Here is a 14,095-nt window from a genome sequence, read left to right on the forward strand (position 1 = left end):
TAAGAAGTCATTCTTGCAAAAAGAAAAAATCCACTACAAAGTGACTTATAATATAATTAAAAATGGTACGGACCCTCAGAAAGTCATCTAGTCCAACCTCTCTCTCCAAGCAGGGTCAGTCGGTAGAGTAGACCGCAACTTTTACCTAGTCTGATTTGGAAAACCTCCAAGGTTTTTCACCCTTCAATTCAGTATAAAGTAACTTGTGCAAGGAGCTAGGGGGAGGAAGCTACAACATAGAATTAACCCCCGTGCTGGTTTCTGATTTCTGACTTAGCAAAGCAACTTTCACCCAAAAAGAAACAGATTGGTGTCTGAATACTCTCACGATAGTTTCTAAACTTCCTTCTTGCTATACAGTGTAATCTCAGCCTATTGACACTAAAAGTTTACTTATACACTACAATCAAAAGACCACCAAAAAGAGATGGATTTTTATCTTTTTGAGTATGAATGTTTACATGCTAACCTGTAACCATGACAGTGCGAATGTTGGCTTTATGCAAATCTTCAAGTACAGCAGGGGTTTCTTGCTTTAGCTTGTTTTGCATTATAATTAACCCCATAAAATCCATGTTGCTTTCAATAGCATCTCTGTAGAAAAGGAGGCAAGGAAAAGAACAATTATTAGATGTAGCTTAAAGAGCCTGATTTTCTGTTTATCAAATAAAAGGAAATGTTTATTTTTAACCATTACAAGTGTGAAGAATTTGCTGTATAAAAAGTGACCCAAGAGATATCAATAACATTCATTCATACTTATTTCCTTTGTTTTAGTTTTAAAACAGTATGAGAAAATGTTGCTTCCTCTCAAGCACAGTTGTTTCATTTCTTCCATGAGAGTTCTTTTTAAAAGAAATTACATTCTCAAAAACAAAGATCATTGCTAGAAAAAACGCTCTGAAACTAACTGCATTTACAGCCAAATTTTAAGATTTGTTTAGAATGCAGATCTCTAATTTCCAAATTAGCTGAACCTCAACACACAAAGCTACCAAATTATGTTGCCAATACTAGTAAGATTGATAGACCTTAGCTAATTAAGTAAAGCAACAAATTAACTTTGTTTTACATGAAAGTCAGTATGTTTACAGGTCTTGGGTATTCTACTGCTACTGCTAGATTTTCACACCTGAAATTGGAAAACCCACTTCTCTGCTTTGTACTGTTTTGCAAAAAGTTCATCTTGTGCACAGAGCTGATACAAAAGAACAGAATCAGAGTCGGCATTTTCATAGCAATACTACACTTTCAAACACTATGGAAAAGGTATCATTATCCACAAAACTAAGACCAGCTGAAAAGTAATTAACAGGAAATACTACTCTTTGAAGGAAGAAACCTTTCTACCTTCCAAACCTTTCTGACAAGCTCTGCAATGAGAAAATGGACATGCTGCCTATAGCAGATGAAGAAACTAAATCAAACACGCACAGGAGGGTTTCCACTACATGCCATTATCTTTAATAGACACAGATGATACAAGTATGTTCAAGTGACAGAGAAATCAGATGAGGCTTTCTGCCACATTAGCACAAGTTAAACCTCATGAAGAATTATTATTACAGTTCATTACAAGCTTAAAGATGTTCCTCAGAATTCACATCATTGCAGAAAAACTTCCTTATCTTAAATTTCTATGTATTGTCCAGAGTACAAATAAAGAATGCACAGAACTACATATGTCAAGACAGAAGAAAGCTTCGAGTAGCAATTGATTTAAACAAAAATAAACATTACATAATTAATTCAAAGCATGCAGCTTTTAAAGCCTGTGACTTATTAAAAAAGTGAAGTCACTCTTACCTATTAATAGTCTGGACTTTGTGCCACGTGAGCTTGGACTCCAACTTTCTGTGAGCGAGAGCAATAACTCGGAAGCCCTGCTTCGTGTATTCTTCCAGGACACGCTCAAAGTCAACAGGAACTTTAAAAAGGTCAAGTTTAGAGTTATTAAAATTATTCCTATTACAGCTGAGCTACACAAGAAATAAATAGTTTGTTCCTTTACCTGTTTCCTGCTTACACAAGCTGGCAATCACTTCAGGGGCACCTTTCATGTAAGCATCCATTCTCTTCTCCCCTAGAACTCTCGCTATTACACACATACGTTGCAAAACTGAAGAAAATGGAAACTGGCGCACAATTCCAATCTCATAACTGGTCTGTGTCATGCAGGAAGGAAGGAAGAAAAGGGTTACATACACATACATTCTGAAAAAAGAGGTACATGTTTAATTGAAAAAGCATACTTACCGAAAGCTCAAACAATTCCTAAAAAAAGAAAAAATAGATTTACTGTAAATATTAGTTTTAAGTATTTTTTTTTTTAGCTACAAACTATTTCAACATAAATCAGTAAATTAATCTACACAGCACTCTAAATAAAGTCACACTGTATTTGCAATGGATTTCATGAAAGCTGAATATGAATATACTGCATCTGTTTAGTATCCTTTACTTCAAGTGACACATCGAACTTTAGGGCTTGATTTCTTGATTAGAATTTGCAAGACCTTTCACAGTCCAACCTGTGTCTGTTTAGCCTATATAAATGATTGAAGTACCATAGTATTTCAGAATAAGTCCATGATTATTAAGTATAAGCCCAAAAAAATCACATAGTAAGTTTCAAGAATGTTCATGTCAATTACTGCACAGTAATTACTGCTGTGCATGTACACCGAGTTCTGAACTAAAAAAGATGCTTCTGTCCACTTAGAATAAGACTCATATAGAGGAACAAACCTGCTACACCCTCCCGCTACCCTGCTCTGTAATAATCTGGATATACAGTCACCTGTTTAAAAAAAATACTTCAAACTGCAGATAGAAGAAAATCTTACATCTGCATTAAATTAAAACAAACATCTCTAAGGTACAACGGTGGCAAGAATTCCGTACCATGCAGTGACATTAACAAGCAATTGTTTTAACTGAAACTGCAAGGTGAGCACACCTAGGCACTTCATTAGCACAGTAAGAATTTGGTAATGATACTAATATTAAAATACATAGGCTCCAAAAACCATTACAGGACTTTATAACCAGTCTGTAAGGGTAATAATGCTTGCAATCAGTCTGCTCACCTTGAAAGTGGCATATACTGAACCTTCACCAATGGTTTAAACATGTCTGCTCTATCTTTGCCATCAAAAGCCACACAGTTTTGATCCTGTTTGAAGTGTATCAGCCAGAACCACAGCATACAATAAAATGTATTTGTTTAACACCAAGGATTACTTTAACTCAAAGAACTGCTTTGAATTTTTATACCATTTCTTGATTTGTTGCTTGCTTGGATTCTGGGAAAAGTTGTTTTGAAGGTCGAACCACTGTTGGCATGATTCGATTATGAAGGGCTGTTTCCTCTTCAGTTGCTTCTTCTAAAATCTGTATTAAAAATAATCAACTAATTTATATATTCATTAACTTTGATTTTCTCATAATGTAATTTTCAGAAAAAAAACCACAGCCTTGGAAGTCAGCCCAAGGTGCAGTGATCTTTCTAAACAAGATTTCCTGTGAGAATTAAGTGTCTTAATTTAGCAGTTAAGATCCACTTAGCTATTTTACATGTTTATTATATGCATTGAAACCTTGCCACACACAGCATCAGAAAGCAGTAAAATAGCTCTTCAGATTCTTTCAGTTCTATGAATTGTTGCACAGAACACATTTTAGGAACATTTTCATATTAGGACTTCCTTTGACACACAGGCATTATTGTCAAAAGCCCACTTTTATAGTTACAGCTTGAAACAGCGTATAATGGCTTATCTTGTACGTAACAGCATAGGAAATTTCAGATTACTGATCTTAAAAACGTTGCTTCTCTTGAAACAAGCAGACACTTACCCATCCTATTGCTTCAAACATCTTCAAATCAAGCGGATCCCCAGAAAGTACCCCTTCAATTTTTGTAAGGGAATGACAAGTTGCCATGCAAGCAACAAACTCAGACTTCAGCAAGCTCTCACTGCAAGCCCTCTCTTCCGGCAAAAGGAAACTAAAACAATGAAGTCATAATATACTTAGCACTATAATTATTTATTATGAGCCAATTCAAAAAGTTTGTTTAGATTAACAGAAGAAAATGGACTGCACAAGTCTCTTCACTTGTATTTTCACACAGAACAGAAAACAGATTAAGACTCTGGGCTGGAATCTTCAGAAAAGAGTCACAACTTCTCTCGTTCAAAAACTGTCTTAATTCACTGTCTAGTTCAATTCCGCATACAGAGGCCTCTTATCACTTTGTACTTAACTCAATTAGCTAAGCTAATTCATTTTAGCAGCCCAAAAAGTCATCACTTAGGAGGACAGGATTAAGGAAACATGCTATACTTTAACTGCATCAATTCTGCAGTATGGACCTAACAAGGTCTCAGACTTTAACAAATTGAATTCCACCTCAGCCTCTTGAGAATTATAACTTTCACTACACCTAAAGTATATTTTCAGTTGCATTCTTACAGCTCATTACAGAAATGCAAACATATATGAGCTCACACTGAATTTTCTATTCTATTCTGCTGAAGCTGTTAAAGCACAACTAAGTATCATATTTGCTATCAGCTCTAAGCTTATCCTTACCGAGCATTTTCCACCCGTTGAATTCCCCAAAGATCCAAGCCATCCTCAGTAAGCGTGCCAGTCTGCAAAATAAACCAAGGGGCATGGCAAGAAGAAAAAGCCGTCAAACAAGTTATCCTCAGGTAAAGCAAAAATTAACAGCTAATTAACCAAATTGCACCTGAACAATACATTTTATTTTGTTTTCACTTAAGAATCAAGACTTCAGAACAGGAAATACAGTATCTCCCTTGGGTTTTTCTACTAAGCTCCAACTCTGTTAAATAACTTTAAAAGCCATTCAAAGCAATCACGCCCCTCCTTGGAGACAGGACAAACAAAACAGACCCTTAAAATCCAAGGATGATAGCTCAACATCTCTGTATTCAGGGATTGGGGGCAATAGAAAATAGGTACTAAACACTTAGTGCTACTTTATTACATAGCTAAAACAGTAACTGGAGTATATTTACAAGGGAAATAATAAATTTATTGTGGGTACTTAAGATGTTAGGTAAAAATCTAAGGAGGAAAATAAATTTTATCTAAGAATTAGCTAAAAGCAAAGGACTCTGGCTACTGGCTTTACTGTCTTTCACTCATGTTTCTGTTACGGAATAATAACAAAATATGCTGGTTTGGCTTTTCATTAAATGAAAATAAGAAATAAGCCTGACCCCACACTTCAATGTTCCAGAAGCCTGTGTACTAAATAAAACTCTTAATAGACCCCAACTCTCACATTTCCGGGGTGACAGTAGTAAGTTAGGACTTGGGAGTCTTGAGATAAGAAAGCAGCTCTGTATAACAACTTTTTAGAGCAGACAAAATTAAGTGAGTTAACAGGTGATAAACACTGAATACCTGGAAGCTATCAGGACAAAAACTTATCTAACTTATATGAAAGTAATGAATTTTCTTGTAGTTGCTAGTCTATACGAATTCCCATTTATAATACAATGCCTCTCCAGGTGGCAACACAAAGTTTCAAAATTCATCTAACCTTATCAAAACACACAAGATTCAGCTGGCCACAAATGTTTATCCTTTGTGGGCTGATGCAGAAGATGCCAATTTTCTTCAGCCTTCTTTGTGCATAAACGATGCCAGCAGTCATGGCAGCAGGGAGCGCGGGAGGCACCGTGATAGTGATAATGTCAAGAGACTCGATGATGATGGTGTGAGCTGGAACCTGCAATAAAGGTCAGAGGTAATGACCAAGAACTCACTACTTAAAGATTCACTATCCCACTGAAGAGTTACATCACTGTTACCAAGAGCAAAATCCACTCATTGCTTTCCCCAGTACAGCATGTTCTGGATTGCCCAGAAACCCAGCACAATCTTCACCCACCATCAGCAACCATGATAATCCAGTCCTACAACCCATAACTTCAAGTTTTCACTTTTTCCCCTGCAAATATATTACTTTAAACCAGTAACTGAATAACGCAAAATTTTTGGAGAGAAAAAAATTACAGTTATCAGGTTATCAGTGATCAATTTCTTGGTAAGGATTTTTTGCCTGCAGCATGCTTTAGACGTGCTGTATCCTATTTCTTCCAACTGCGTATCAGTCAGATGGTAATCTTGCATATAATAAAAATAAAAATCTAGTAATTGGGTCAGGAGAAATTGAGGTAAACAAATTTCACTCTAACATATTCAAATTCTGCTTTCTCTGCTGTATTTTGTTCTCAGTAAGCTTGTCCTTCTCATTCCACTGATAGAAAATAAAGCAAAGAAATTTTCACTTAAAATCAAATTATTTCTCATCATCTGAAGCGTGTTGGAAATCATGATCAACCCTTTTCTAAAATAAGGCAGTTCTGGACCAGAAATTAAAACATACCTCATTTAAGATGCTATTGACAACTGTGTAAAGAAACCCAATGCCTGCCACCACTACCAGAGACAGGAGAAACAAATAGGCATCTCTGTAGAGTTTAAAATCAGTTGGCTTTGGATACAGTATGGAGCGAACAAGCTGTCCTTTAGCAGTACTAAAGCCTAGAAATAAAAAGGAGTAAGTTATTGAAAGTATAACCAAGAGCAAAGCTATTCAAATACATTAAAAACCTCAAAGAAACCCTTAAGCTACTCATTTCATTAAGACTGTTTCTCAATATACAGTAACAGATGTTTTGCAATACTGTAATTAAGGTGCTTCAAAAATGTACGTGCACATCATACTAAGTGCTTCTCTCCTTATGGCAAGGACATGCAGCTGATGCAAATGAACCCCTCTTCTACAGCCACAGTAAACCCTCAAATGGTTTGGCCTGGAAGAGTTTATTGTACTGCATTTTGTCCCTTACAGTGCAAAGCTAGTGTATATGTTTATTAGTTGTCTAATTAAGCTAGTCCTTGCAAAAAGAAAATGAAGTTATTCATAGCGTCCAACCTTAAGTACTTAAATGGCAAGTCTCTCTAAGCTCCCTCCACAGTCAGAAAGATTCAGAAAAAAAAAACTGCAGCGTACAGAGTCATCTTTGGAGAAAACCTTGTCTTGATCGCATTTTGACACTGTCTAGGAGACGAGACTTCTAAGGGTCTTAGAGTCAGACAACCAACAGACACCCTGAGATCCTCCTTGAACCTTTGCCTCAACATGTGAAGAGGCCCACACCACTGCCCAATTTCGTATGCCCAAAATATTTCGTATGCCCAAAATATTTCGTATGCCCAAAATATTTCGTATCTGCTTAGACTTCAAAGTCTATTACTACAACCTCAATATCAATGTCAGGTCTGCTGGCATTAGTGACAGCTCCTTGACAGCTTCTCAGTCTGCAAGCCATCACAGCAAAGGCTAAGCCCTCCACGCCGATATGTGTTCTACCAGAACGAAGCAGCTATTGCATCAGTCTTAAAGAGGATGAGTTCATCACAAGAGGAACAAGGTGTGAAGCCTCCAGGCTTTGAATTTGCTACTGCAGAATACAAACCATGGGCCTGTTCAGAGAAGTTCAGTATGTACTTGAGTATTTAGTCATGAATGCTTTGTAATTTGACACAGCAGTCAAAAAAAAAAAAAAATCAAAACTACTTCTGATTTCTTTTAATGGTTTTGCAGAAGGTTCTGTAGCCACATAGGCTAGAACACACCAGGCTAAAACAACAACTGAAAACCTCATGTGGTGTCTTGAGAACACACTGGACACACAAATAGCTTCAGTGAACATTTCTGTTCTCTAAATAAAAAAAAAAAATAAAAAAACCAAAAACACCACAGTTTTGAATTCGTTACAATTACAAGAGGAGCCACAATGACATGCACACTAACAGATCCATGAACTGAGTTTCAGGAGCAAAAAAACCTAATATGTTTAGTTCATCAGTATTTTATGTACATTTCAGCTGTAACATCAAACATTTCATGTTAAAGCCTTAACTCTGAAAAGTACTGTGAGTACAGTCCCAGCATGATCAATCTTATATCCTGATTTATGACAAGATTAAGACTACATGTCTTTGCATACAACCATATGGAGTTCTGCTGTCCTAGAATTCTTTTAAGAAGTAAGTTTTCTAATGTCTTCATTTCTGCGGCATCCCCCATCCTCAGATAAAGGGATTTTTACTTGTATCTCACAAGGTAAGAATTACGTTAGTCCTTACTATCTGACATCTTAGGAGTGAGAAGCTACAAGCACTGTGACATCTATCCAGTTCTGTGAAGTGGGAAATTCCCTACTTGCCTAAAAGCCATCCCTGTAAACCAGACAGGAGAACAGAAAGGATTTTATAGAGAGCGAGTAGCAAAGGGATATATAGTCATAGCAGGAAAAGTGTACTTGTCCACACGCAAAATCTGAACAAGGTCCACAGAGTTAAATTCATCCTGTTTACAACATAGGAGCTAACTCTGACCTGTCATGGGCAAAGAGCAGATTAAAAAAATGAATTCACATGTCAGGGCAGTAAGACTCAGTGTGTTGGAAGCAATTACAATTCTCCTTGTAAGAGTTCCAGACTTTAAAAAAAAAGCAAACAAAAAAACCATTATCCTTCCTGCAGAGTAGAAGAAATAAGTCTTCAGCAATTCATTTCTGTTCCTGTTTTGAACCACCTATCCGTATATACACGTCAGGCTGGGCACATAAAATTTCTTATTTAAAAACAAAAGAAGTTGAGATGGATATTATTAAATGGGAGACGTGTTCAAGGGAAATATTTTTCTTTGAAAAAGAAACTAATAAAAGCCTCTAGAAAGACATTAATGAATTTAATAAAAAAGCCAGAACATTTACAGCTAAAACAGAAGACACCAGAGAAAGAAGCAGCTAATTAGGATGAAGTTACTTGTTGGAAAACTTGCTTTAAGTAGTATTCTATCAATGTAGTCAAATTTATTCTATCCAATTCTATTGTAGCTTGGATTATAGCTTACATTCACCTATTTTGTGGTGGTTTTCTCAAGATCATCTTTGTAAAGCAGAATCCCGCAACTACGTTAGTCTGTGCAGTTGTTTTTAACAGAACATCTGTATTATCTAAAACCAAATCTTTACCATACTAAGAACAAGCACTTCTGTAGAAAGGGCTAGATTGAACACATTATTAAGCAAATATTATGTGCTTTGACAAAACTATGGGCAAAGAAAAACATTTGACATTGCCAATGACTCCACTAAAATAAGCCGTTCCCCACTACCCACTGAATCTGATGGTACGCCAGACCTTTTCAAAAAGGCACGTGTAGTTCAACCAACACACTGTAAACGACATCTAAAGGACTTGAAAATGCATTCAGATAAGTTTTAAATTCATGCTAAAGACTGATTCACTTTCTTCCTTGCCAATTGATACTCTCCAGGCCATTATCGAGTTCCAAGACGTTTATCAAATTATTTGGGGTACGCTCATTTATCCAAGCTTAGCAACATTCAACACAATACTCCAAAGTATCAGTTGACATACACCTACAAAAGCGAGTAGTACGTTAACGAGTGATAAACTTAACAATCAATACCTGTTCTCACTACTAGAGCTTTGACCAATTCTCCAGTATAAAAACGGGTTTGAATGACGTTGGTTCCACAGAACAAAGTATGCCGTTTATGCACTTCTGGACTGTATATTTCATCTCCCATTGCTTTCGGATATTCTGAAGGATTTGGTAGATTAATCTTTGTGACAGGAACACTTTCACCTTAAATGGAAAACCAGTCTCTGAGCAAGATCAAACAAGAATAGACATTTTTTCCTTCACAACTTCACGTAGAACAATATAAACTCACTTCATCAGCACAGAAGCAGACTTATGGAAGAAGTCATCTTCCTTTCAGCACGTTATTAGGTAGGCTCTCACCTATTAGCCTCAGCTCACCAGATTCCTTATCCAAATCCTATTTAACTGTATTCGTTATTCACCAATACAGCTTTTGTGCCTCTTAGTTCAAATCAGACAAGTGTAAAATACAGTTCATTGAAAGAAAACAGGACGAGCTTCCTTCTCCTGCTGCAAGGCATCACCCCATCTTTACTCAGAAAAACTAGAAGCTGAAGAAAATTATTCTCAGCTCCTTTGGTGACTGAGTACCCTCAAGCTAGGGCTGCAATCAATTTTTATCAGTTGCTAGCAGCAGCAAGAAGCTCAAGTATATTCGAAGAATTGAACGTGATAAAATGCACAATCTCTGAACTACAATTTTCTAAATGCTGCCAGTTTGGACAGATTATCCTAGGAATAACAAAGTCCATCCTGTTCACTGAAGCTTTCCTTCAAATACATCAGGTCCCTGGTTTCAACTTGAGATAATAATTTCTGTTTTTAAACACAGCAGAACATTCTACTCGCTACCTTCATTCTTGGAAGCAGCTAAAAAGTTTGGGCAAAAACTTTCTGAAGAAACATACTGCAAAACTCAATCTGCACTGAGAACACCCAGTCAAGAGGCAGGAAGACAAACTATCAAGAAGAAAGCTTTTCAACAAGAAACCACCACTCATTTTTGGAGTTGCCAAGCAGTACCAGGTAGCTGTTGCAGATAAGCAGAACGCAAGTACATAAGTACCTAGGAGCATATGTAATTGCAAGAACATATGCATTTCAAGCAAAACAAACATATCCACTTCTGCTACAGCATACTGCAAGTTAAGCATGCACACAGGTATAAACTAATACCTTTAGCAACGCAGAACTGTATCAAGTTTACTTTACCTGTTAGCATACTTTCATTTACAATGCAAGTACCACTGAGAAGTACTGCATCACAGGGCATAATTGTCCCATTAGATGGAATCAACATGATATCTCCAGGCACAAGATCGGTGGAAAGGATTTCTTCTCTTTCTGAGTGTTAAAAACACAAACAAGTTTACCTGAAAATAGACACCATCTACAAAACCTGATAAAGATCCTCATGGCTAAGATCCAGGTGGTGACAATTAAGATTAACCTCCATTTTATTAATGGCATTATGAAAAGTTTTTGACATGATACAGAAAAAAAACATTGATAAGCCCAATTCCATCACAGATTAAACTCCAGAGCACATGGACATAGTACATCATAACAAATTAAAGGAATCAAGCTTGTACAAAAGATATTAACAATTAACTAAAGTGTAACTTGAGTATAAAGACGTAAGTCCAACACAAATGCATGTCTTACAAAACAATATCACACACCACAACCTAACCATCTTCAACTACTGTGGTATCCAATGAGCAAAAGTCCCGAAATCTATTTGCAGCCTCTGCTGGCTGATAAATTGTAATGGAAACCCAACGCATGCACGTCTTTAAGCCAAGAAGGAAACTACAAAGACAATTACATACATGAAGTGGTAGATAATGAGAAACAGGAATAGGACAAGCACCTCATCTAAAACAAACCTGATACTCGCGGAAAGTATCACCTAGAAGGATAATCCTGAACAGGTGATTATCTGATCTAAATTCCACTTTTCAACTTCTCCTTTTCCCATGCAATTTTGCTAAGAAATGCAATCATTTCAAGCTGAACAAAGAAAGCACAGATGTACCCCAACTTTACAGCCACACTTAACGAACAATTTAAACTCAACCTTCTAAACCGCCTGTGAAGTTTACCTTGGTTTCCTCTGCAGACAGAAACCCTGACAATGCTGTGAGCTGCTACCATGTCATGTAACATAACATATTGCTGCAAAGGGGAGAAAACAGTTCATTATTTAAAAGCACAGCTTGTCTTCTTCTAAATGCACATTCTATCTCCACACGTAGAAGTGATGAGATTCTTTACTAACATTCTTTTACAACAAAATGTTACTCAAAACATTCTATTGAATGTAATTTAGGAAAAACTTATGGGCAAATAGAGTTTGAGTGCATCAACCTGTACAGGTTCCTACTTTTAACAGCATTCTGGAAGCAAAGATACACTGCCACACAAAATATTATAAAAACATTTGGTCATTAACATAAGTAAAAACAGCAGTAGTTGTATGAACTTGGATTAAGATAAGCAGGTTTTTTTTGTCTCTAGTCTGAATTCAGAGATTGCAATTTAAGGATAATTACTACTTTGATTTCCATCAGCTACAGCTAAGTCTACAGAGGAAAAATGCATCACCAATTTAATGATCCACACATTTGGTGGGTGCTCAATTCCGTTGGACTTTCTCATCAGAAGGAAACAATGTAAGATGGAATCACTACTGTCAGTACAACATGGTACATCATAAACTTGTGTCCGGCTTTTTTTTAAGCAAGGTAGCATCTCTGTTATCTGAGGTCAACCTGCTGATTCAACAGCATGGAAAGTCAGCAGAGAAGGGTCTCAAAGAGAACCAACCCAAATTCTTTCAGCTCAAAGAAGGAAAACCCGTAACAATACTCTACCTGTATACCTCTGACAAATTCTTAAAGATTTGTAGGCAATTTCACATCAAAATAAACCCATCAGTAAAAAGCTGAAAAGATGCACCTGCTTTCTTTGAACTTACCTTTCTAATGGTGTAGAGCGAGCTAACAATGGATATTACAGACATGATCACAATTGCTAATGCATAGTAGTGATATTCATCAGTGATCCACAATATCACACTGAACAACTGAAAAATGTAAAAAGGGTTGAGAACCTGGAAGAGTGACAGAACATTGAAGTTACACCAAAAGGTCACATGCATTCTTGGTCAGAAGAGAGAATCATCCTTCTCCTCCATGGAGGAGATCAACATTTCAGCTCTTTATACATTATTTTTGTCTGCTTTGCCAAACTGATCCCTCTTTTTCACTACTTCCTCAACCCTTCAAAAGCACAGTTCTCACTAAAATCATACACAAATACACACTTTTTAAGACTGCGTGCATTTCCCCCTATACCTCAAAGCAAAATGATAGGAACATCTGATGCATTTTAAGTTATAATTCTTAAATTAATTTGGATGTTATTATCCATTTTGTATTAATAAGTGCACTGACACCTCAAGTTCTTACTCCACTAGTTCAGGCTGGAGAGTTTCTTTGTTCAAAAGTTTCTATCATGCATTATTATAGCACATGGATACCAAGTCAATTATTCAAATCCACCTGATACAAGGAAAATGGAACAAATCCAACAAAAGTATATGCAAGAACATATTTGATTTGATGCATATGTTGTAATGTATGACCCCTAGACCGATAATGGAGAACACAATTAGTCATTTTATGTTTGAAATTAACAAAAAACAATAAATAGGATGCATACCCTCTCAAAGAATTCTGACACATTTTCTAATGTCCTTGCTGAGGCACCAGGTTGTGAAATCTGAAGAGCTTACCGCTAAGGCCTCTTAAGTTTGGAGAGCTCAAAAATAAAGGTCCATATCATTTTGCTTTAGAATGCTGGGCTCTGGGAGAAGGTTTCTGTTTTACATTATTATTTGAAGACCAATCTGATAGTCATTGTACTTAAAGTAACTTTTAATGATATACTTTTTATTTTTTAAATTTGTTAAAGAAAAGACCTTACCTCCTTGATCAGAAGCTTAAAAATGGAAGGCACTTTCACAGCAATTTCATTTACTCCATAGAATGCTTTTCTGCATTAAAAAAAAGAAAACCGTCAAAAGACAGTTAACATTTTTATTAGAAATCTTATTCACTTCAAAGTAATTCCATTAACATGAGAAAGTATAAAATATTACTTCATCTGTGGCCCCTTTTATTTATCATATTGTTTCAGAAGGTGTTTATCAGAAAACATTTACCCAGTGAGATGTTCCAATACAAAGATAATTATTTTATGCTTCAATTTAAACTGTAAATTAATTTTTAGGTTCTTTCATAATAAGATTTCCCTGTAAACTGTGTATAGGTCCAATGTTATTAAACATGTCATTCTGAAAGCCAGTATGGGGTCCTCATTAACTTAAGCTCAACAAGTGGTAACTCTTACCCTGCAGTAAGACACTGTTTTCATGGTTCTGTATCTTAGCTTTATACTTAGCATGAAGAAAGGCAAATCATGAAAGCGGGGGCAAGAAACTAACCTCTGATAGGATCTGAGCTGGTTAAATGCCCTTAAAAGGATGTTCTTAAGGAAAAG

The 14,095-nt window shown here is 36.3% G+C and overlaps 1 protein-coding gene across 5 annotated transcripts in view; it reads right to left on the bottom strand.

Moving 5' to 3' along the window:
• ATP13A3 (ATPase 13A3) overlaps window positions 1–14,095 on the bottom strand; it is a 64,140-nt gene that overhangs the window by 18,089 nt on the left and 31,956 nt on the right. For all 5 annotated transcript variants that reach the window (XM_087740416.1, XM_087740415.1, XM_087740417.1 and 2 more), the window contains exons 8-21: window positions 13,520–13,589; window positions 12,510–12,644; window positions 11,635–11,707; window positions 10,742–10,873; window positions 9,551–9,730; window positions 6,428–6,585; window positions 5,579–5,767; window positions 4,597–4,658; window positions 3,859–4,009; window positions 3,277–3,393; window positions 2,257–2,274; window positions 2,012–2,165; window positions 1,807–1,927; window positions 470–594 (exon numbers count right to left, since the gene is read on the bottom strand). In XM_087740416.1, coding sequence (XP_087596542.1) covers window positions 470–594; window positions 1,807–1,927; window positions 2,012–2,165; window positions 2,257–2,274; window positions 3,277–3,393; window positions 3,859–4,009; window positions 4,597–4,658; window positions 5,579–5,767; window positions 6,428–6,585; window positions 9,551–9,730; window positions 10,742–10,873; window positions 11,635–11,707; window positions 12,510–12,644; window positions 13,520–13,589 — 1,685 coding nt within the window. The remainder of the gene's footprint in view (window positions 1–469; window positions 595–1,806; window positions 1,928–2,011; window positions 2,166–2,256; window positions 2,275–3,276; window positions 3,394–3,858; window positions 4,010–4,596; window positions 4,659–5,578; window positions 5,768–6,427; window positions 6,586–9,550; window positions 9,731–10,741; window positions 10,874–11,634; window positions 11,708–12,509; window positions 12,645–13,519; window positions 13,590–14,095) is intronic.

This window comes from Nipponia nippon, unplaced genomic scaffold (genome assembly GCF_047370975.1).
Source record: "Nipponia nippon isolate SJK-2023a ecotype South Korea unplaced genomic scaffold, ASM4737097v1 scaffold_7, whole genome shotgun sequence".
Classification (NCBI taxonomy): domain Eukaryota; kingdom Metazoa; phylum Chordata; class Aves; order Pelecaniformes; family Threskiornithidae; genus Nipponia; species Nipponia nippon.